This window comes from Enoplosus armatus, chromosome 1, assembly GCF_043641665.1.
Source record: "Enoplosus armatus isolate fEnoArm2 chromosome 1, fEnoArm2.hap1, whole genome shotgun sequence".
Taxonomy (NCBI): Eukaryota; Metazoa; Chordata; class Actinopteri; order Centrarchiformes; family Enoplosidae; genus Enoplosus; species Enoplosus armatus.
The window spans coordinates 28,275,565-28,300,501 of NC_092180.1; the positions used below are offsets into that span (position 1 = coordinate 28,275,565).

Consider the following 24,937-nt stretch of genomic DNA (forward strand, 5'->3'; position numbering starts at 1 on the left):
TGACCGATGATAATTTTGTGATAGAATGTTAATAACTGTATAATAAAGTTCTAACTTTGTTGACCCAATGTGAAGGCTTATGCTACCTATTCACACTGTGACGATGGATCCTGGTATGTTATTCTAAGCATTACTAGGGCCCGAGCACCAAATGGTTTCAGCGCCATTAGATTGTTCTCTGTCGTACATGTTGTGAATGTCTTCTAAAAGAGCAGTTTGACACCTTAACACCTTGTTTGTGGTGAATATTACGTTCACTAATGTTCATTAGTTTAGCCTCTTTGATTGACATTTCTGTTATCAAGGACTCTCTCATCATAGAAATCAAACCCGTCTCTTAGCTTTGTTTCTGTCCCCCCCCCCCAACCGCTCACTTCCCTTCACTTTGGTGATGTGTTAAAAATACAGATTCCACGTTGCGGTCAGATCATTTAGAGTAGGGGCCGTCCTCAGGAATGCGCCCTGAACTCCGTCAAAGATCTAAGGAGCCCCTTCTCCAGACAATCCACATCAACCACGTGCTGCCAATAGGACGGTTATAGGAACTTCTCAGTTTATGCACCATGTAAAGCAGGCAGACTACACAGTGGTGGCAATTTTGTGCACAGCGTCTAAATGTGCCCGGATGTGACGAACTGAAAGCCTCTTTATCAATTACACTGTAAATACAGAAATACTTCTTTTGTACTACGACTTGTAGCCAACAAATACAAAATGTGCACGCTGCACATACTGAGAGGAATGTCAATGTCTTCGGAAGTCTGCCCTGGAGAACGTGTTTGTGGACTACTGGAGCAGTTTCCAGCAGTTCTCCTGAACTCTACTCTTGGCCCTGCTGTGTGAATTCTTCTGAAATACAGCTTAAAACCATTGCGAGAATGCTGCCTTCTTTTTTTTTCTTTTTACAAAGAAAAGACATAAAAACACATAAAATACCATTTCCTATTTACCAGTTGTGACCATACATTTGTACAAATTCTCTGAGCAGTTTCATACACAAACACACACACACACTGTACTGCTCTCCTTGCGTGTGTGTGCAGGTACGCAATTTCAGCAGTAAGCCAAACTCCACTCAAATGAACACAGGAGTCAGGATATGGCGTCTCATGCTCCTGGTGAATTTATTGGGCGGCACTCTCACACACAGCACGAATGGGAGTAAAGCTTAACAACACAAACAGAGGAATACAATAAGCAAGATGCATAATCGAATGCTACGCTACAGTACGAACTCCACAAGCATCTGCAGTATAATGCTCCAAGTGTGCAGCATGGCAGCTACTGGATACGCTAATGCAAGTGCAGAGAAATACAGAGCTCGAACCTATTTACAAACTCAGAAGCTTCTCTAACTCCATGATATATAATGGTAATAGCCGCTGAAGACAACAAATAACATATTAACATACAGTAGACATGGCATGTGGTTAAGCTAGCAATTTGCTAACATACAGAAATTGAGGCTTTATAAAATATACTTCTAGATATTGTTCTGTGCTAAACTAATGCTTAGATGCGTTCGAAGGCATAAACACATGGAAAGGAAGGATTGCAGACGGTTACTGAGAGCATTAAACCAAAAATGTGGGTGCATACCAAAATAAAATGGCCGACTTTCTGTTCTGGGCATGTCATGATTTCCTGTTGTCAAACTAAAAGAAAAGAGGCTCAGTTTCTTTCAACTACTGCTGCTACTATTACTGCTACTACTACTGCGACTGCTACTTCAAGTGTTTTTTACTCCTTACAGGTTACAGGCTGTATTTCCTTGTGAAAAAAAATGCCAGATTTAAATGTATTTTGCAATAGTTTTAAGCTGCGTTTCTGAGTGTAGTTACAAGATTCCACCACAGCCACTGCAGTGAGCACTAGTTGCAGTGTTTAGGACCTGGCTCTTTTTGTTTTGTGTCAGGCTGAGAGATTCCAGAGTGGTTGGAGTACAAGTCAACACATCGGGAACCGCAGGTTCCGGTTCAACGCCAGACTGTTACGGACCACTTCAAGACTTTTCATGCAGTCAACCTCCTCCTTCTTTAAGTGGCATGGGCAGTGTGCTCAGCAGCACAGTGGTTAGAGTGCATCATGTGTGCCAAGCCTTTGTGGGAATTGTAGGGTCAGCGATCCAACTCCCGACTGTTCCTCAGTTCATTGCATTCGCGTTTCAAGATTTTTCAAGCGTTGCTGCTTCTCCAGCTGTAGTGGGAAAATACAGCACATTCCTTTTTCACCCTACAGGCATTTGCTGTAGTGCCCTTTGACCCTAGCAAAGGACCATAGCATCCACGCGCATTTTCTGCAGGAGATGCATTTGATAGTCAACTTTTCTGCTGCTCAATGAGAGGAGGCACTGTGTTTGGAATTACTGAAGCGTTACTAACTCCACTTGCTGTTGTCGGCAATATTTGATCATTGCTAATCAAAACTGGTGTGGTTTGTTTGTAGGTTTGATGAAGAAATAGGGTACAGTCATGTCAAGCTGTTTTCCAAAATCCAAAATTGCACAAAAAGAGTTTGTGAGATTCAGCAGAAGTCATCTCAGGGCACTTTTCACGTAGAGCAGGTCTAGACCATACTCTTTATATCATCATTTGCAGAGACCCAAAGATTCCCACCATGAGCTAGCACTTGGCAACAGCGTCAAAGGAGAAACTCCCTTTTAACTGGCAGAAACCTTGAGCAGAACCAGATGAAGGCAGAAACGTGTACCAGTTCATGTGTGTCTCAAAGTTCTCGTTGTTCATGTCACGTTGAAAGTACTTTCGAAGTTAGAAAAACATTTATCAACGTCAATTATTTACTGTCTACATGCAACACTGAACTTGACACAAGAAAAAAAGACAACAACCCCAAGACGACCATGTGAAACATCCTGGACTGTAGCGTCAGTGGTACTGCCACAAGAGGGCAGGGGAGAGCCATCTGAGCAGCATCCATCTATCCATCTTCTGACTATAAAGTCAGGGATCTCTGTCTGTATGTGCGTCTGCCCTTTGATTATCTCGACAACCGCTCATCCGATCGACGCCACACTCGGCGGGTGTATTGCTGAGGACCCAAGGGGGTGTGGTGTCAAATCTGGCCATGTGGTGGCGCTATAACAACAAACTTTATGTTTTGGCCTGGAACCTTTGAACCGCAACAGGCAGGCTACACTACGCTTCCACTATAATCAATGAAATTGGCTACACCAGGCCAGTAGTCATACCATGTATCCGTTAACTTGTATCAAACGGCTTCCAGTTTGGGGCGTTGATCACCCTTATTTTGCCAGTGCCAGCTGGCAGTTGCTTAGTAACTTTATCCCTTACATGTAGTCTGTACGTTAGCAGCACACCGCTGTGCTGGGTCCAAAAACTGAAGACACAGTCCCAAAAGGAAAGCTCACCGTCTTGGTCACCTGGTATAGCCAGTAAAAAGATTCATTACGCGGCAGAACCAGCTACGCATGCGTTTCGTGTTCAAGATTTTTTTTTTCCTGGATTCTGTGGGTCCAGACGAATCTATCCATATTGGCCGTGGCTTCCCAATTTCATCTACATAATTTTTCTGCCATTTCGAATTTTGTCCAAATCAGGTTTTTTTGACACTCCTACAAATTTTGAACCATCGCCACCAAATCAGGTACAGATCTGGTATCACTGGACCAAGCTGGAAAAATATTCCATACCGTTTTGCTGTAGTTGGCCCCACAGCTGTGGGGATTATATTACAAAAAATATCATACCTCCTGTATGCTTCGTGCCATTGCAACCATATTGGTGGACATGTGTTGATATGATGTCTGAGTGACCATGACTGAATGCGGTGCCATTTGGCCAAAAGGTGGCGCTGTAGCAGCATAATCTAACTATAAAGGAAGGAATCTGTCTGTAAGTATGACTGTCCTTCGCGTGTCTTGTCACATAATTCCAATGTCACTCGGAATTCAGAATGCAGCAGGAAGTGAAAGGCAGAACGGACGAGATGGAGGAAAGCCCGTACTGTGTTCTTTTTTACTGATTGTGTCGTCCCAACGTGTCTTGTGACCTCAAGGCGTTCCTGAGATATGGCGTTCGTAAGAATTGGACGGACGGTAGGTAAGGTGACAGTGACCTTTGACCACCGAATTCAAAGATCATCCTGGAGTCGAATTGGACGCGCGTGCCAAATTTGAAGAGATTCCCTCATGGCGTTCCCGAGATATCACTCATGGGAATGTGATGGACAACCCGACAACATAAGGGATACAACTTAATGAGAGAAAGAAAAGGGAAAGGCACATTTAAAACAACTGCATACTTCAAAAAACAATGGTGCAGCTTCTCTGTGCAGCTTAACATGCTCTGAAATCTGAGAGTCTTCCTCAGGGATTTCAGGGCACCGTCGTAAAAGTGAATGAAAATAGCTTTTCGCCTTATAGAGCGCTTACATAGCCTGGTCTTATGTTGGGGCCCCTCTCTCTCTCCAGTTTTTCTTTTTTCCCAGGAGGCCTTTCATTCCGAGTCAGACTGAGAACCTCCCACTGCTAGATAAGCGCTGTGGGGCTCCTGCTGGCCTGCAGTATCATCCGTCAGATAAACTCCAGGCCTGAAAGCTACAGTGCTCCCTCCCACACATCCTTCCAGAGAAATCCCCTTGTCTGTCCTACTGGCCTGTCCACAGTTTAGACATTACCACAGTAGCCTCTCATCTCTTTAGCCGCCTTCTCAGTTGTTCTTCCTTTATCGGACTGAAAATGAAACGCATTCATTCATATGCATGAAAGCACTTCAACTCCCAGGACAGATACAAGTAAAAAAATAGGCTGATAAACAAATCCAAAACCTCAAATTGACTGGATACGAATTTTATGCTGTCTTAACTTCAATTAAATTTGGCGCAGCTACTAACTTTTTTGTCTCAATAACTTGAGCCCACTGTCTGTGAGGCCGTTGATCGGCACAGTGGGTCTAACACGTGTGACACGTTCATCGCCTCAATGTAGCATCTCATTTGGTAATAACATGATTTTGGAGTACTGGACAAATTCAAATGTATGATCGTCCCCAAAGTAAGGGCCGGACTGCGAATCCAACGTCTCCACGCATTCACAACAAGACGACGTTACACTGTAACTGTTTCGCCAAATTATTTTCTGTGTACTGTTTGTGCATGTAACATATCTTTTAGTTTTATTACTACCCATAAAACTGCTTCAAAAAACATTTAAAAAAAACAGCAAGCGTCTAGTTTCAAGAATTAGTTCTTTGCCCTTCTAAAATAAGGCTGTCGGCATAAGTATTCATTAATGTAATTTTTGGGGTGCTTCTTTTGCAGCTGACGTTTCCTCTGATTGGACTACTAAGTGTTTGCAGTTGATTTGTTTTCGGCTGACCGTCTACAGCTCTGAGTGACTGTAGCTGCCCTGTGTTGTTTTCACTTTGATTTACCCATTTCAATTTGCATTTTGAACACTAGGCCAATCTATATATATATATATATATATATATATATATATATATATATATATATATATATATATATCATACATCAGCCAACATTAATCAATCAACAATAATTAGAATCAGAGTCAGCTAGCAAGCTAAGGCCAGTTAAAACACACAGAGGACAAACTTTAAGTCCGTTGCTCCACTGGCTCCAGCTCCATTTTTCCCCTTTCCTGTGGGTCCATCGTAGTTCGACAACCTGCTGCTGCTCCTCTTCTTTTCCTCGCAGCGACCTTGGTCCTGAGGCCAGACGCTCAGAATGAAACGGGCAACCCGCCGCAGCCTAGACGGCAGCGTCCGTGAAGTCTCGTTTGGCAAATCCTTTCTGAAAAGCATGAAGACACAATGCAAATACTGGCAAAATGATGTTACGACTGGACATTTACGCTCAGCATGCTCTATCCGCACTCGAGATAGCTAGGGGCCTCTTGTATTTGCCAACGTTATTAGGCACCATGAGATGTTGACGTCATGGCGTCATTTCAGAATTGTATCTCTAACACAAAACATTTTTGACAGTATTTTGAATTCTATCCTCATGAAAACTATTGCAATAAATGGAAATAGAGCATCTTTAAACGTCAGTCGATGGACAGCCGTTATGGCAACCCTGGTGATTCTCACTTGGCAGGGAGCTCGACAAGACTTGTGACTCGCCCCTCGATGCTTAAGGTTGGGAGTTTGAACCCTGGACGACGCCGAACAAACATGCCAATGCCTACTCAGGCATCGTGCCATGTGGATTAGAGACACGTGACGCAGGGGGGATTTGGCTAGAGACCAACGTGTCTGCCTGGCGCTCATGTCATGATGCCAGACCAGAAGCAGAACTTGGGGGAGTGGGCGGATTCAAAAGGTCTGGAGCGCGGAGGCTGAACCCGAAACAGTGAAGTTGCGGCCCGCAAAACCAAAACAATGAGCTGAAAGACAGTTCAGTTGGTCCATAGAGCTGGGGGGGGAGCGGTCAGGTGATAATCCTCCGTGGGTTCATCGCTAAGCGAGACACCTTTCACTTTAGTGCGGGTCGGTGCAACTTTAGAGAGTAACTACACACTGAAAATCCTTTATGCACTTCCATTTAGTGGTGACTAAATGCCTCGTAACAGCCCACACCTGCCCCACCCAATCGTTCTGTTCTTCCTTTTCTGGGTGGCTCAGTAAAGTGCATGTCAGTCATTCTTTTAGACGAGGACATATTTTGTCCACAATAGTTTCTAGCTCTAGAGAAGAGCTCGTGGGTCGCCCTCTGGGAACCGTGAAGGGCCACGGCAAAGTTCACGGCGGTTTGTCCAGTAGTTTTCCAGATATTTAGCTCTGGACCAGTTTGTTTGTACTGTGAAGACAGAGTTTTGTGTGAACCGCAGGAGACTGGGTTGAGGACAGACACACACAACAGGGTATCTATCAAATGTAATAACTTCACCATGGCCACCCAGCAGTCAGATAAAAACATGGTTCAGTTTGGCTGGGGCAGATGTGTGTGTGGGTGGGGGGGGGGGGGGGGGGGAGTGGGGGGGGGGGGTTTATGCAAGAGGAACATAACAGCGAGTCCACCTAACCAAACTCTTCTTTTATTCGGCACAAAGGAGACAAACCCAAACTATCTCAGTCAGATTCTCTGCATTCCTGCTGAGTGTGCTCACTCAAAAACTAAAACTCAACAAAGCAGTGGCAGTGATAGACAAGAGTAGAGTGTTCGTGGGGGGGGGGGGCTCAACGTGGCTTTTCACAGCAGATTGGTAAAACGTCCTTCTATAAAAGGAGCTCCATCTCTTGTTCCGGCCCGGTGTGCTTTAATCCTGTTAGCCATTCACTTCAGATCTTCATCAACTTCAGAGACCGGGGGGGGGGGGGATTTGCTCTTAGTCGTATTCTAAGTTCATTCCCGATCTCTGTAATTCCCACTGCGCTTTCGCCATTGCCTCTGGTTTCACTCACGTCATTAGCCCAGCGGCTCATGCAATGAACTTGGGGTTGTTCCTCATCCCCAGTTCTTGGAGAAGCAACAATACGCTGGAGTCGCTGGTGGTGATGAACCCACAGAGAACCATCAACCAGCTCTACAGTTCCCCTGCAGAGCGTTACAGCAGTGTTTTGGTGTTATGGCCTGCAGTTTTAGTTCACTCTCACGGGCCTGCACCATAGGCTATGCAAGACTAACCCCATAGAACTTTAGTAACTCTACATGTAATTTCTATCAGCTACAGAGACAATATTTGCATTTGCAGAGTGTCAAAGTATTTGTAGATAAGGCTTTGCCAGAGGCTAACAAGATGCAGGCTTTTAGAACAGAAAGAAGGATGGGGGGGGGTGGCAATGGGAAGAGAGGAGCGGAGGTCAAGCAGGATAAAAAACAGATGTTGGGCAGATGTAAACTAGAAAACCATCTGGTGGAGACAAAAGGCACAATGTCAGCCGACACCCACGCATTCTTCTCCTCCTCTCCAGTTTAACTCCAGGCTCGTGTGTCCTCATTCACACAGTAGCAACATATGAACGCCGCAATGCTGTATTTGGTTTTGTTCGGAACACTTTGAAATGGCCATTTCACTGTACTGCACAAACACAGTATGAATCTAGCTGGAGTATTTTCTTCTCCATCATGGTTGGATTGAAACCCTACCTTTTTTTTTTTACATTACGGGGAATAACAAACTGAATTGCATTAAAATGGATATTTCTCAATTACAGTTAACAGCTCAGGAAAGACCAGTTAAGTTAATTACGTTTAAGCTTTAGCTACGGCTAGCTGTGACTGCGTCGCCAGCTAGATTCCACTTGATTTCGCTCTCTTGCTTTATAGCCGTCTTTCTGAGTAAACGCCGAGATCTCAGAGCTTACGGTGCAGTTAGGTTCTGGTTTTTTTAGCTTTGTTTTGCGGTTACTGAAACGTTATCCTGCTGTTTTCACGGAAACGATATATTTCTGTGGCACGTTCAAGTTACAGCGAAACAGAAGTTAGTGCCTTTAGTCCCGGCGACGCATCTCTTGGGTGAAACGGAGCACGCGAGCGAGCTTTAAGTCACAAGAGCGACTCAGATGTGACCGGGTCGCTTGAAAAGTGGCTTGGCGAGTGTTTCCCTCAGGAGGTGGTGGAGGCCAAAAGAGGTTATCATTACTGCTCAATTAGTTTTTTTATGCGTTTTATGAATGATTGTAAGGATGTCTGGAGATTAATTCTCCGTGACGCAGTGATGTTGAACCCAAGAAAAGGGGACGAGGTAAACTATAAATAAGTATATTTCCTTTCTTATCATTTCTTGTCTGAATATTAGATCTACATCCGTCAGGTGGACTGCTTTTCTCTGTATTAGATCATTAAAAAATTAAGCATCTTTGGGTTCTGGACTGACTGACAATATGAAGAGCATTTTTCACCATTATCTGACATTTTATAGACTAAACAATTAATGAAAGTATAGTATAACGTCACTTGGTATCAGCGGGTGCGGGGGCTCACCAGTTTGTAGTCTTTGTGCAGTTTGCTGTACTGGAACATGTTGCAGAGGACAGTTGAGGCCGCTCTGGCAGCTTTCAGGCTCCCGGAGCTAAATCAGGACACAGTTAGAAACAAGACAGTTAGAAACAAGGAGGAAATACTGCAGCATAAGCAGAGGAGAGGAACCCAATGATACAGCAAATTCTTGTGCGGCCAATGGCCAGAGGGGAGAGCAGTAGCAGCTCCTGAACGTCTTAAGTCGTAAACAGGAAGCGGAGGTCACTGAGAGGTCATGGCTTTGGTATGACTGAAAGACTGTAGGACCTTAAAAGTATTAACTAATTGTACGGAGCAATAAAACAGTTCTCACAGATTTAGTCATTTTCACTTGTTTTTTGTTTTTCCACTGTACTACACGGATATTTGGAGGACGGCAGCAGAAGTCAACCTCACCTGTTGTCATGGGACGTCTTGATGCCCACCAGCTTCGGAAGGCCGCCGAAGTACGAGATGTCACGGGCTGCCAGGGAGCTGCAGATGACCAGGTGATTGAGGGCTCCACAGATGTTGACCACCACCTCGCTGGGCGGTGTTTTCTGGAGGCCGTCACTGGGCAGCTTGGACACCAGAAAGTTCACCATGCTCTTAGCTGCAAGGACACGGAGCGAGGGTGCTTGTCTTACGGGACGTTTAGATAAACGCTTCGGTAAGTTCAGCCTTTGAAAAGGTCTGCCTCTTTGGAATTGGAGTTTCAGATAATCTGCGGCTCGTTCGTACTGCCTGTTAAAGGGGCACTCCACCAATTCTACACATCAAGTTCAGTTAACTCAACCTGAGTGCTGAGTACTACCCAGCCCATGAACGGCTGTATAATGTCTTCTGTGGCTCTGGAGGGACTTTCTAAAGTCTGAGGAAATAACTCCGATGATGTCCCCGGGGTTATTAACGCTAGGATCCAGTGTTTTCGGAGCTTGACCCATGCCAGGGACAGAAAGTCAGCATATCTCGGCCTCCGCTGCACTGATTTTGACCATTCTTTTTTTGATCTGCCCCTGCTACCAATTTTCCTCTTGATCGAAGTGTCAATTTGAAACGGCACACTGAGGACGGTACGACGGAGCAGCAAATTTAATGATGGAATGAAAACGACGTAGCATGTCATGTAATACGCGTCAGCCAGAACTCAAAAGGTACTGAGGTTCCAAACCCAGCACGAGTGTTAATATGAACTACTATTGTAGAAAGTCTGACTTTGACTGCCACCACTTTGCACCAATATAGTTTCAGTCTTTGCTTTTGCTAGTTAATATACAAATGTATGCAGCGAGGTACTCCAAAATAAAATAACTGGTCCATGAATCTAAATGACATCGCTACGGGATCCCGGGAGTAACTCCTTTAAAGTCGAACTGAAGTTTGAATTTCTCCTCATTTTTTGTGTAAAGAAGAATAAACTACATTGATACTGTATCATACTGTATTAATACTGTCATTTTTTCAAAAGACAATAAAACCACATGGTGCTTAGCCAACTGGCTAACTGATTCCCACTACAGTACTTATTGATTAACTGCCTCTGTAGCTGTTCCAACTGACGTGTAATTATGAACTCTATTAATAGCGCGCACACACGGAGATATTGCACCAATAAAAGAATTCATTCATTCTGACCCCAAAAAACTGACACCCCACCCCTTGGAGAACACAACGACGTTTGGGGGCTTGATCAACGCAGAACCACAAAACTTAAAACTTCTTCTTTTTGGTGATTACAGTTTTGCAAATAAGTGCATGAATCGAAAATAAACATTGAGGAGGTGTATACCGTTTGACGCCACAGAGAAGACCGGATCCAGACTAGGATTCAGCATTCCCGGTTTGCGTCTTACCCATGTGGTCTTTGTTGGAGGAGTGTCTGGCCAGATTCCTCAGCAGGCCGGTCAGAGGCCGCAGCTCCACGTCACTGTTGGTGTCCAACAAATCCAGCAGGATGGGCAGCATCCTCTCCTGCTCCAACACCACGCCGCTCAGCACCGAAGACCACTGGCAGAGAGGGGCAGAGGTCACGAGTTCTGCTCCGCTGATTGTGCGCTATTGTGGGTTTTCATTTGGAACATACATGCTGGGCATTTCTATGGTGTGTGAGACCCTACCCTGGCCTCTCCTGCGGTGATGTTTTGCAGGGCTCCTATGGCAGCCTCGCGGCTGATGGAGTTGCTGTGGCTGTTCTGCAGAACAAGCTTGTACAACACCACCACCTTAGGGTGCCACAGCCACTCAGCCCCCTTAGGCTGTTGGGAAACCTCAGAGAGTATGAACAGATTCTGGTTACGCTGCCGAGGAGGAAGTGAAAGCGAGAGAGAGAGATGCAGGTGGATGCACAACAGTTCAAATCCTCTTATATCAGTTTTCTGATTTAATGCTTTCTCTTGTGTGATATTATAGGGACTGTGCATCTGGGAGAATACGCAGAATATTTATAACACACCCACGTCAGGACGGACACACCCAGCCTGGAGGTGAAGACAAGCACAAGAAGCTAAGAGACACACACCACTTTCGCCCCGTCTCTGTGCCTTCTGATGCATTGGCAAGGTATGGACCGACGATTTCTCGTGAACTGAGCGTGTGTGTGTGTGTGTGTGTGTGTGCTTGTGGGTACCAGACGGACCGAGTGGGGCATGGACCACGGAGGACTTTGCCCTTAACTCACTAGCGAGCCTTAAGAGGGTTACTTGCCGTAACTCCAGATTCTATGAGTAACTGATCATTTTGTGAGTGTGGCGAGTTTTACCTCAGCGGTTTTATTGCTATATAAAGTGAAGCAGCCGAGGGCCTCGCTGTCCCTGGAGGCAGAGGCTCTCGTCGGGCCCTCCAGGCGGAGTCGGACTGAGGGAGAAAGCTCTGTGTACAGCTGGTAGGACAGATTCCTCATCACGCACAACGAATTCTCCAAACCCTAGACAGAAAAGAAAAAGGGGGGTTGACAATAGGAGGGTGGGAGTGGACAACTCTTATTGAAGGCAGTGGGACATAATTAAAGAACCTGAGTTGATGCTGAAACACCTAAACTGCCCCACCATCATTTTATGAGTGCGCTACCTGGCCGGTCAAAGTTTTCGAGCGCAAACAACAGAGTGAATATCGAGGAAAACGTGGAGGGGATAAACAGCAGCTACGCTCCCTAGACAAGCGAGACCATCTCTGCGTCCATGCCTGCTTCCATCTCAACACTGTGGGAAGTGCAGAGGGAAACGTGGGGGGATTAAACACCGGTTGAGATCCCCAGCCACGCGGACCCCCTCCGCCCAGCGTCCTGCTGGCCAATGTGCAGGCGTTCGATAACAACCCGTGCCGGCATCAGGAATATATATCAGGAACTGCCCTTTGACCAAAACTTGGCTAAATCCTGGATTACCGGACAGCGCCATTCATGATCTGACAGAACAGAGAAAAGGAGGAGGCCTTTCTGGTGAACAAAGACCGGTGTGACAGGGGCAATATCAAAATGCCGTCCCATTACAGCTCACCTGATATGGAGTTATTGTCATTATCACAGCGGTCTACATCCGTCTAAAAGGCGGAATATACCGAAGCTGCTCTGTCAGATCTTTACAGGGACTCGAACTGCTCGCAGGCCGGTAATCCTGATCCAGTAGCTCATAGCTACGGACGTTTCAAAGGGCTTGCCAGTGATTTTCAAATCCGACGTCGTCATCTGCAGTGCATGAAAATGTCACTGCGCAGGTCAGGGTTACCTTGTCGTCTGCCCTCTCCTCTTGTTGAATGTAGGACACCAGAGAGTCCACCAGGCCTCGCATATCTCTCATCTTCTGCCTCGTCCTCTCGTTCACTGAGCTCAAGTTCCTGCACAGATGCACACACACACACACACACACACACACACACACACAGATAGAGACATTTAATCAGAAACATAATGCAGTGAAGCTAAAAAGGAGTCATTTTACACAAACTTTACGAAGCTCTCTAAGTCCCTTCAGTGCCTCCACCACTCTGAAAAAGGTGGGGGTCTTTTTTGGAGCTTCCTGCACTGTACTCTAATTGCATGTCTGTCAAGAAACTCCTCATAGACTCAGGCATGCTTTACAAGGTGTAACCGGAATGTAACGTCAGTCCCATACTGTAGTATTTAGTGCCGTTCAACGGACCAAATTACAAACATTTAGGAATTACCCTCGAGCGCTATAGACCTCGGGGTAACACTGAGGTTATTGTTAGAAGTCAATCTTCAAATGCAAATGTACGGTGGGAAAGAATTGTCCAGAAACCTGCATCTGTGTCCTGTCCCCTACTCCATAAAGGACACATCAACGGGAACTAAAGACCTAGACGATGTCAGGTTTCAGATTTGGTTTTGGAGTACGGTTGTTGCTCTTTCAGTTGATTATTTTGTAGCTATGCTAGCGGCGCGTCAGTCGGTCGATCAGTCGGGTTGGTCCGCCACTTTTTGTCCCCACTGAAATATGTCAGCAACTACTGGATGGGCTGCTGGCATTCATGCTCCCGTCAGCATGAACTGACATAGCCTAAAGCGATCGTCTGACCTTCCATCGGAGGCCATCATCAGGTCAAACATTTTCTTTATAACCATCGTAACCAAATGTTGGGCACAGGGTAATGGGTCTTCCGTCACCTAAGGCAGCCGGTGGTGCTGTAGAAGATGTCTCTCTCAGACGGGCTCAGTGGGATCCTGCTGCACAGAGGAACCAGCACTTTCTCTGTCAGCTCGGATAAAGCTTCTTTGGACAGCTTCTCCTTCAGGTTGTCTCTGGAGGACAGATTCCACAGGACACCTGCAGCCAACAACAGGTTTTCATTCCGCTGTCTGAATAACTGAGTAATTCAAACAGGTAACATATAGATAAAGATAAATCGGTAACAACAACTTGACTGAATTACGGGACAGTCAACATGAAGCTCGTGAGCAGGGCCCAAACCAGTCTGAACACGACCTGTGATGGTCTTCTGAAGCTCCTCGTCGGGTTCGCCCATGATGCTGACGAGACGCGTCACTCCGCCGGCATCTACGAGCGCCGCCTTGTTGTCGGCGTTCTCGTAGATGAGGTTCCGGGTGGCACCGGTGGCGTAGCGCTGCACGTCTCGGTGGTCACTGGAGAACAGCTGGACCAGAGCGGGCACGCCATGCAGGGCGCGGACCTGAGAGCAACACACACCGTATGCTACAAACGGGCCATCAGATACACAAGGGAAATACAGCCGGAACACAGCCGAGGGCGAGCGCGTTACCTGGTTTTTGGCATCGTTGCTGAGGTAACACTGGTGTTGTATGCACGCAGCTCCCAGAACTTGCAAGGCAGAATCTGACTCGGACAGATATCTGACAGCTGTAGCCATGTCCAGACCCTGTATCCTACACACACACACACACACACACACACACACACACACATTCATAACTCTTTCCACTTATCAATGAAACCTTTCGCCTCTTCTTCGGCGGGACACTTCTATCTGATAACAGTCTTATGCAGCAACATACACTCGACAAGTAATTCATGTATGTGGCGAAGCTACACATCGCCCAGATGCAAATTCATTCATAATGTGTCTCACTCTTCCAGAGGGTCGTTGCTGTGTATCGATGCTCCGTCCAAGACATCCATTCCCTTCCCAACGCTCCTCACACTGTGGAGCGAGGCGGCCCGGTGGAGGGAGGCTTGATACTGTCCCGCCCTGGACACGTGCTGCTGCCACTGTGCCCCCCAGCTGTCCCCTGCAATGGGGACCCCCCTGCCTGCACCGGCCCAGCCCTCCGGGCTGAAGGCAGAGCTCTGCTGCTGCTGCTGCTGCTGCTGCTGGTGCTGCTGCTGTCGGTTGGTAATGCGGCTGATGGTGCGGTGGGAGGGGCCTCTGTAGGTGTACTGATGGGGCAGCTCCTCCTCCTGCCAGTAGCCTCTGTCCTGGGCCAGGGTCCCACTGAGGCTGCGCCGTAGAGCGCCGGGGGGAGGCACAGTGATCAGGTAGGAGGCATTCTCTGGGGGAGCCAACACGGTGGGAGGAAAGGCCTCCTGGTCTGCCTGGCACAGTGACTTAGAGCGCCTGCTTCTGTTGTGTGTTTGGGAGCTCTGGAAGCGGCTGTGGACCACGCTGGTTCCTTTATTCCTCACCGTGGAACTGGTTTCCACGGCAGAGCGGGAGGAGAAACCAGAGGAGTGAAGGGGTACTGTGGGCACCTGCGGGGTGGGTGGTGTGGAGAGAAACAAAAGGCGTCTGCAGCAGGCAAAAAGAAATATCCGTTTCCTCTGAATTTCTGACATGAAAACGCACATTTTCAGACAACTTCCTCAGTATTGCAAAAAAGTTGAAACTCTTTCTATACTCTCATTTGCCAGGGACAGTCCTCCGATCAGGAAAAAAGCTAGAGGGATTACACTCACACTGCACATGCTCGATTACATTGTCCTCTTGCTTACTTTTTTCTTCTTTCAGGTAAAAACTTTCCTGTCAGACATTTGGATACTGTCCTGAGATCAAATGTCTAGGAATATACTTATATATATTTTTATATATAAACACCTAAAAGGCCTACATAAACTAGATTACAGGCTAGCAGTCCGCGGAAACTCGCATGTGTAGCTCAGAGCGTGCCAAGCGTCAGAAAGAGGAAGACAGACGGGAACAAATCAAGTCAGGGGGGGCGGGCCAAATCGTACGGCATTAGCCATGTGACCCTGTACCAGTTTTTACCCGAGGCGGAAGAGTGCCATGGATCCAAATCCAAATCCATTTTATTAAAAAAAACCAAAAAAACATAAATTAACAGTCACAATAACGTGAATGATTCATTTTGAGTATTTGATCCATGCATTATGTGTATTTTTGACATGTTACGACCGTCCCTGTACGCTTAAGTGTTGCGGAGCGACTGTATTTAAATAGCTTTTGCAAAGCTGTACGTATCCCATGGAACCACTTAAATACATTGTTTCAGTAGCTGACACGCTGTTCTGCAATTCTTTAATGCTGGACGGCAAAACAGTGGTTCCACATTCAGCAGCTCTTCCTTCTCTCTCTCTCTCTCTCATCAAAGCCTGGAGACTGGAGCTGCAGGAAGCTCGCCGCTGCCTTTGCATTGTTCAAATTGGCCGGTTGAAGGCAGCAGACAAACGTCCTGTTTATATATTTTTCTCCTGTCTTTACATTGTTCTGAGTTTACTCAGCAGCGGCTGGTCAGCATTTTCCTCCTCACCGCCACAGGGACAATTAGACCAGAGAGGAAACATTATTTCGTACACAACACTGGCTCACTGCTCTCAAGTGTGCGCACAGATCTTCAGTCAAGGAATATGAACAGTGATGAGCACTGTAAGTAATCGAGTGCAATTCTAATTTATTACAACTTCTTCCGACTAATTTTAGCTACCCTGGATGTGTCTGATCTGACTTCTTGTTAGCGGCGTAGCGGCACTCCCGCATCTCGGCCAGGGCGGTAGCTACCAATGAGGACACGGAGGTCACGTCCTGTGTATTCATTGTAAGAATTTGGGTGTTTTAGCAACCTCGAGGTTTACAGGCCGATTTCGGTACGTTTAAACTCTAAATTTGACCACCGACAAAACTAATGCAGACACGATTGGCCGCTTTTATTTCACTCAACAAAATACATTCCCTGGCCACATTATTAGGCGCAGCTGTACAATCAGTAAATTGTACATTTAGGAAGGTTATGATGTTCAGTATTTGCTGACACTGTCAGAGAGGTGTTAGCTCAACTGTATGTTTATTATTGAGGTCGCAGTTAGTGTTGGTGGTGTTGTACTTGTAGTGGTGCATATTGAAATGTATTATGAACCCCCTCCTAATATGACGAAGTCCAGTTCAACACCACTGCAAACTACAACTTCAATAAGAAACATATAGTTGAACTAATATGTCTGATAGTGCCAATCAAAACTGAGCCCCCATTAAATACCAAAACAAACCACCAGTTCTTGTAGTGATATCAAATAACTAACCACACAGGACTCAATGTACGAGCCTTTAGTTGTTTGTTTTCTGACCCGAGCTACACTAAACTTGCAGTATATTTTTTTTGCGCTGCTCTGTAATGGGACAGTTCTTTTGAATGCTTTGCGGCTATATTAGTGCATTGCAGTACCGGCGGTTGCTACTCACAGCCATGACGCGGCTGGGTGTGTGTATCATGGATCGGGAGCTGAAAGCATGGGCGTGGGTGAAGCTCTTCGCCTCTGGAAGGCAGTAGTCTGGGTAAAGAGAAGAAAGATATAATGTTAGGTGTTAGCCTCCTTGTCCATATTGTGTTGGGGGCGCTTGGACCCCAACATACTTGCTTGTAAGGCCAGTTATTATCATTATTATCATTATTATTATGTTTGTAAGAGTGTGGACTGAACCGCCAACAGTCCAAAGGTAAATGACATAAATATTAAGATAAAAAAGAAAAGACACCAGTCAATACATAACAAATACAGTATATGCTGTATATAAACAAACAAACAAACAAAACAGACATTTAGTTAAAAAAAAAAAAAACATGAAAGCACTTCTTCCATTTTCTTTCCTGTAATTCTGTAATGAAGTTCATTTTGAAGTTTAAATGTAAATTTTGTCCCACTTCCTAAGACTCATTCATTGCCTTTCTCCTCCCACCGGGTGCCCCCCAGGGCTCCGTTCATTCGAGACCCTGCCACTCTCATCTCCCCTGCGAGCACCCCCCCCCCACCTGAGTGTCACTTTCCCTCATCGGCCTCTCATTCTAATGCCGGCCCAGTTAGATTCATCCAAGTTGCCATGTGCCTTGTTGCTTTCCTGCTTGGTGTTTTCCTGCCTGCCTACTTAGCAGTACCTTCCTGGAAGCCATCTATTTAAAATACATCTCTGGACTCCTCCGCGCTGCCTGCATTGTCTGCGTTTGGGTCCAGTCCCGATTTTCCTGAACTTTGACAAATTTGGTCAATTTATTTTCAATCGTGGATGCACGAAAATTATTTCAGCAACGGTATTTTAGACATATATATATATATATATATATATATACATATGTATTGCACTGTTGTGTATGACTATATATGTATTGAATTTAAACATTTAAGAATAAATAGTGAGGTAGTATATGAACAGGTGAAGTAGATCCAGATTTCCAGTCTCTTCCTGAGTGTCTGACACTTGGCATTAAACAGTCTGATGGCCACAGGCAGGAATGATTTCCTGTGGCGCTCTGTTGTACATTTGGGAGGAATGAGTCTCCCACTGAAGGTCTCCCACTCACTTCGTGTTCCCAATAGTTTATGAATTTATGGGGTTTTCTTGTAGGTCAACTAATCTCCATCTTGTTTGGGACTACTTATTGATCTAATATTTTGAATTGGAGTGGCATAGTAATAATTTTGGAGATTGGGAAGATTGAATCTACCTTTTTTAATTCATCCAACTTCAAAGCTTTCAAAACAATGAATATGTCTGAAATAAAAACAAGAATAGTTGTAATATATTCATTTGATTATTGGATTTATGCAGTCTAATAATGACAATGGAATCTTTTTTCCATCTATTGAGATCTTGTTTAATTTGTTTTCCAGGTTTTTGTAGTTCCATTTATATAGATGATCCAAATTCTTTAAGGATTACAGTTGCCAAGTAATTTTTTCTAGATCCCATTTCTATTCATACCTATTTTTTTTTTAAGCAGATGGTACTTTTAAGTTCTGCAAGTTTATTTTATATCCTGTGACACAACTCAGTCCTCTATGACCTCCATAGAAGCAGGTGATGATGTCGATCAATTCCGTGCGTATATCACCACATCGTCCGCAAAACAGTTTTATGGCAAGTTATTTTAATTCCAATAAATGGAGCAAAAGTGAGAGGTGACAGTTCATTACCCTGTCTAATCCCTCTCTCTCTGCTCAAATCTGATAGGGTGCAATTTACTTTCCCCTGTGATGTTGATATACATGATAAATAATACATTAATTAGCATAATTAAAACCTTATGTATTGTATTTTCTCCTATCTTGATAAGGATAGCTGTCCCTCTTCTTCAAGATTTAAATGAGGAATGACATGCCTGCGTCAATGTTAATGCACATATTTTATCATGTTCACATTTAGTTAAGTGAATCTCTCTGCATTTGCTGTACTTGGGCACAGCAATGATTTGAGCCAAAACCTAAATTGAGCATGCTAACTTGCTTGTTTAGAGAAGCATTGTTTACCATGGTCACCATCATAGTTTTGTGTGTAATTAGCAACAAACAGAAAGTACAGCTGAGGGTGTCATTAGTGCTGTAGCACCCTGTGAAGAGTCAGAGGATCACTTAAGTCATTACAATTCATTCTGAGGGAGACACGAATGTCTGTACCCAGTTTAGTGGCAATCCATCCAATAGTTGCCACAGCATTTCAATGTGAAGCATAAAACGAAGACAAGCGCATTTTACTGTAAAACATTTCGAGTGAGCTGCTACGAGTTGAACAGAGAGAGGAAGGGGGGCGGCTGCCAGAAGTAAATGGCTTGGAAAAACAACCACGTCATCCAGTCCAGCAGGGCGGAAGGAAGGAGGGAGGAGATGCTGCTGGGAGGGCAGCTGGGCTGCATGCCTGAGCATAAGTATCACCAGGTCAGAGGTCAGTGAAGGTATGCTCATACACGACCACCACAATAAGGAGAACACACCCAGCATATAAGCAACAATATGGGTAATGTAACATTGCCTGAGCCCATTATGAGAGGAAAAGTTGTAAAACTACAAAGAATCAGAATTCTGAAGCACCATTCAATGCATCACACATACTGGTACTATTAGGTCAAACCTCTATTTTATAGCTAGGAAGATTTTTCTTTGTGTTCATGTGTGCAGGCATTTAGAGACAGACGGAAGGATTTACTGTCCCTGTCCATCCATACATTTCTTTTTTTTTTTTATTAAAGTTAAAAGTATTAATTTGTTCATCCAAATGTTGCTTCCTGCGCAATAAAATAAAGTATTTCTGATTCTGAATCGAGGGCTGAAGTTAGAGATTACACCTTGTAGAAACACGATTGTCGATTGTGTGGAGGGTTTTGTTCTTTACAAGTTCATTACAATTTTAGACCTGATTGCTTTCTTTTAGTTTATCTTTAAGCCCCCACCACTGGCTAATCTAACTGGTTTGTCATTAGTACCAGTCGCTGGAACAACCAAGGCCCCCCTGGGTGGCCCGCTGTGGTGAAACTACAATGCTGGCTGAGCAATCGGGTTGACCAAACTTTAAACTCTGCAGTTGGGACTCAATGGTATGAGACACATACTGTGTGTGTACAAAAACAGTCACAAGTTTCATGTGATTAAGCCCATCCTCCACGATGAGACTGTTTTCTCTTTGGCTTCTACAAAACAGGACGCTTCTCGGTGATTTACGTGTATGCAGCTCCTCTGTTTCACCACGAGCCATTATCGGGTCACGGTACCCAGCCAAGCCAAGCGCAACGCCATGTTTTCTCAAGAACATCCAACTTTGTCACAAGCTCATCTACTGCTAAAGCTCCAGCCCTTGTCCCACGATATTAAAAATGTGTTCTCCAAAACCTCGGTCTCCGACACCGGTCCAAACTCCACACCCAACACCCAGAGCCTTAGAACCCTCTGCAATGTTAGCTCCACCCCAGCTACAGACTGACAATCCTTGGGACTAAAATCTCTTAAAGGTTTGCACTAAAAAACAACATATGATAAATCAAAATAGACCAGATTTGCAACAGAACTTTCTAACGACAAAATCCACCTCCCAGCACCTCTGCGGCTCACTAATCAACATGTTGGTTTGTTAAATCCACACAAAAAATCAAAGGGAAAAATAAACTCTGGACTCATGCTAAGCTAAGCTAAGCTACTCGGCTGCTGGCTATAAAATAGCTTTCTTAAAATTGCCATATATGCCTTTTCTTTATGTTGTACGACCTAAACAACATTTTAGTCCATTTTACTCTCTTTGGGCTTTTTTAATGTGTTTCGTTTTTTATTGTAAAGCACTGTGGCTCTAAGGTTCGATATAAATAACGTTTATTATTGTACTCTCTGTGCCATCTGTGGGCATATGATACTGAGGTAAGGCTGTTGATTTCTCCTTAAGCGGGCGCGAGTTCGTGCTTGTGGGTACAGGATGGACCCAGCAGGGCACAGACCGCATCCTGCTCCGCCCTTATCTCACTAGCGCTAGCCTTAGAGGGCGAAGCCTATGCGAAATAAAATGTTACTTACTTACCGTAACTCGAGATTGTATGAGTAGACAGTTTGGTACCTGACATTTGACATATGCCCTACGAACACAAAATGTACTGTTAAAAGTATCAACAGCAGAGGCATTACATTTCCCATGATGCAACTGGATCGCATCCTTCATTGGACCCTCCCAGCCAACACCTGTCGCCTGCAGTTTGTAACGCAGGTTTTCTGTTCAAAATGTTTCAAGCAAGCACCAGCCACCGGTGGGACTGGAAGTTCGACCTTGGCCTTGGCGGTCGGGATGGTTACATTCCTAGCCCGTGTCTGCGTGCCCTTTGCTTCTTGTCTCACTTAACAGTTTTCCACGACAGTTGCGGATGAGGTGGATCAGACGTTTTCACAACCTTTTCAAACTCAGGTCGTTTTTTTAGTAGCTCCGACAGTGAAATAAAAACTACTCTGAGATCTCACTACCACTTGGACACGGTTACAAGACAAAATCAGGGTTAAAAGATGAGGCTCTGAGTTTCTGACAGCGCATCCAGCATGCTTTACTTTAGGCCTCAGGACAATGCAGCGCTGTAACTGTTTTATGGCCCAGTGACAGACATCAGACACTCGGTTAGACAGCAGGCCTTACCCCACTGGCCGAAGTACAGGGCGATCTAAAATAGACCGTGATAACATGCTGTGAAGAGGAGATTGGGAAGGAATGTTCCGCACACAAGGTGGTCAGTGAGCTTAGGAGGGGTGCTGAACCAGACATCAGCGAACGTGCATTTCTCTTTCAACGTGTTTTTTATTACAGTTTTTGAGACTGGGGGCCCTAATAATACTACAGTTAATGTGCATATTTTTCTTTCTTTTTTTTTTTCTTGAACTGTGTCACCGGCCCCAGTGAATCAAGTCTGCAACAACTCCAGTCAAAGCTTTTGTTATCTTTGGGAGGTACTGGAAAACAGGAAATGACCAGGAAGTCACACGCTTGCAGGTTCTCCTAGTGTACAAATACGCACCTGTTTATTAGACGAACAATACACTGGAATAAACAGCTATTCTGGCCTAATTTACATATATTTTTTTTGGGGGGGGGGGGGGGGGTAAAGGTTTATGTGATTCACACGTTGTTGAATTTTATACTATCAAAAATACTGAAATTGTTATATTGGTGGCGTTGCAAAGCCAATTCACGGTAATCATCTCGGTATAAACTGACACTACACTCGTGGGAAATCAATGAAGGGTCTGGCCTCTGAAGTCCTCTGAACAGCCTCGGGATGAACTGCACCACAATAACAAGCATGTTGGTGTTTAGGTTTAACACAGGGGCGCTACAGCCCTCTCACTGCATTCTTGCCGTGATGTGTTAGAGCTATCGCCGGAGCTAAAGTTAGGCCACAGCACAGCGCCGAACGGGAGTCGTCTCATCTTTAGTTAATCATGGAGTCTGAAGAGAAAAAGTGATGATGTGGAATTCCACATCGGGTCTGTGGCGACAGATTCCCCGTTCCGGTTGCGCAACCGCTCAGGTTCACATCTGTTGTTGCTTCATGCCGAGATTTTGACAGGACTGTCCTTATCAGCAACAGTGCATGTAGTCGTTCTGGTACATTCGATTTGGTACGCAGCCTTCTGCAGGCAAAAACTGTACCGTTAAATTCTCAAATTAGCCAAATTCTGTCCAATTACGTCAACCGGGAGATGCAATTCTTAAAAGAAAAAAAAGGCCAAAATCGAAGCAGCAGAAGCATTACATTTCCCATGATGCAAGTGGATGGCATCCTTCACTAGACCCCCCCCCCCCCCCCCCCCCCCTCCACTGCCCACTTCTGTCACCAGTTTGTAATGCAGGGTTTTCGGTTGAACTTTCTTTACGCTTCAAGCCCCAGCTGAGATAGCTCTGTTTGGAGGGACGGGAGTCAGGCAGGATTACTGACATTGACTCTTCTTACTTTCCTCATCTTTTTACAGGAAGGATGAGCAACTGTTTCGTGGTTACATTTTCCAAAGTAAATGAGGACATTTCTTCTGTTTTCCCTGCTGTGCCAAAAAAAACAAAAACGAACCATAACCCCCCCAAAGCCTTACCAAGCCGTGGATTTTGTGTCCTGCACGACCCTCAATAAATGAAATGAGGGATTCTTTCGTAATTCCCCACCTTTTCCGGCAACTGGCCCGAGCGAACTGCTCAAGGGCTTCCAGGCGGAGGTTTTTCAGCCAGTGTGGCTTCTGCCTGACAGTGTAGAGTTAGGGAAGTGGACAATACCACGGGCCTCACACTGACACCAGCCGTCCCGTCTTGAACTGGGGCAGAAGATGACTAAATGTGAGAGGATGTTTTTAACAAGCTGCTCGGTGACAAAGTCAGCAGACGTGAGGAGTTCTCTTGAGGGCTTCTTTGTCTTCTCATCTGCTGACAGTCCAAGGACAACAGGTTGCCCCATGTTTTACACAAATATGAGTTTACAGAAAGATGGAAAGCCCCCCCCCCCCCCTCCCCAAGACAGACTACTTTATTTACATTTTTTGTTGTTTACTGTTTTTGGTTTTCCAGGCTAAAATAGAGGGGAGGTGTACTAATTAAAAAAATATTAATGGTAATCACCACCTGTAAATGAACACACACCTGGTGCTCATTTGAAGCCCCCCCCCCCTTTCTTTCTTTAATTTAACGTGACGTGTGGCTCACCTGTTGATCCGACCAGCGAGTCGTCCAGTCTGGGCAGGGACGAGGACTTCTTCTCAGCCAGCCGCATCCGGACCTGCTCCCGGACCCTCCTGGCTTTCGCCACCGGGTCCGGAGTCGGGCCGTCCGACGAAGGAACCACATAGGCGGTGCGGGAGGAGTTGGGCTGCAGAGCGGACAGAAAGCAGCCGTCCGCCACCGCCACGGCCACGCTCATGCTCACAGCGGGTGGGGTGTGGGTGGGGGGGCAATAAGCAAGTTCACCCGGGGAGAGAAAGGAAAGTTAGGGGGTCCCGCGGCGGAGCGCGTCTCGACAGGCGGCTCTGCAGTCAAGCGTCCGCTACGAAATGGAGTCTGTCAGCATCCTGGCTGTCTGTAGGCGGGACCTGCAGGAGTTGGGGTGGGGGCAACCAAAATCCACAGCGACTGCCAGGACAACTGTGTCTCCTAGAGAGCACGTTCATGCGCAATTAACATGCAACAGCCCAAACCTTTTTGAGGAGGACTGCAGCTCTCTCAAACCTATTTTTATGGTTACGTTCAGGGCCGTTTCTAACTTTTTGGGGGGGTCCCCTGTGCAAAATGTTGTTTGGGGGGGGGGGTCCCTATTTCGCTCACAAGACGCAGCTCCTCAGTCAGCCAGCTCATGTGTTTTTCTGAAACGTTTCTGTTTGAATAGATATGAAGTATCCAGCAGAATCTGTATACTCGTTACTGACACGTACAGTAATTCCGCACGGTGAGGAAAATACCAATGTATACCCGTCTCAAATCACCATGGCAACTTCACAGCTCTGTGAGGGGGGGGGGGCAAGAACGCTGGAATATGCATTCCTACAAATGGGTGACAAATGAAAGGGAAGGTCTGGATAGTTAGGGGAGAACCAGAACACAGTGACACAGTGCTCTCCTCCACACCGCCATCAAAACACCAAAGGTAAGAATGTTTTGGAGGCTTGTCGTGGAGCGACGTCTTCCTGAGACGCTGTTGTTCTGTGTGTGATGTGAATGAATTCAATCGTGCGCCCCCTGGTGGCAAAGTCCAGATTTGCTCGTGCTGCTGCTTCTAGTTGCAAACCTGAACCCCTGCCTTGTTTGGACCGATCAAGTTCTGCGTGAAGACTTCTCACCGTAG

General features: G+C 45.7%; 1 protein-coding gene across 1 annotated transcript; it reads right to left on the minus strand.

Moving 5' to 3' along the window:
• Window positions 1-5,670: 5,670 nt before the first annotated feature.
• Window positions 5,671-24,019, minus strand: LOC139286093 (plakophilin-3-like). The gene is made up of 13 exons (XM_070906774.1): window positions 23,806-24,019; window positions 17,068-17,156; window positions 14,506-15,125; window positions 14,179-14,302; window positions 13,884-14,088; window positions 13,565-13,724; window positions 12,666-12,774; window positions 11,702-11,866; window positions 11,061-11,240; window positions 10,797-10,950; window positions 9,361-9,556; window positions 8,929-9,016; window positions 5,671-5,793 (listed from the first exon to the last, which is right to left on the minus strand). The coding sequence occupies exons 1-13, from the start codon at window positions 24,017-24,019 to the stop codon at window positions 5,752-5,754; spliced, it is 2,346 nt and encodes a 781-aa protein (XP_070762875.1). The 3' UTR covers window positions 5,671-5,751.
• Window positions 24,020-24,937: the final 918 nt, after the last annotated feature.

Bases quoted from the DNA above. Each gene is read 5' to 3' on its own strand.
- LOC139286093 (XM_070906774.1), bottom strand. From the start codon at position 24,019: ATGAGCGTGGCCGTGGCGGTGGCGGACGGCTGCTTTCTGTCCGCTCTG. The intron at 13,725-13,883 runs GTCGTGTTCAGA...TGTTGGCTGCAG, and splicing joins GCTTCAGAAGACCATCACAG to GTGTCCTGTGGAATCTGTCC. The intron at 10,951-11,060 runs GTAGGGTCTCAC...CCTCTCTGCCAG, and splicing joins TCACCGCAGGAGAGGCCAGG to TGGTCTTCGGTGCTGAGCGG.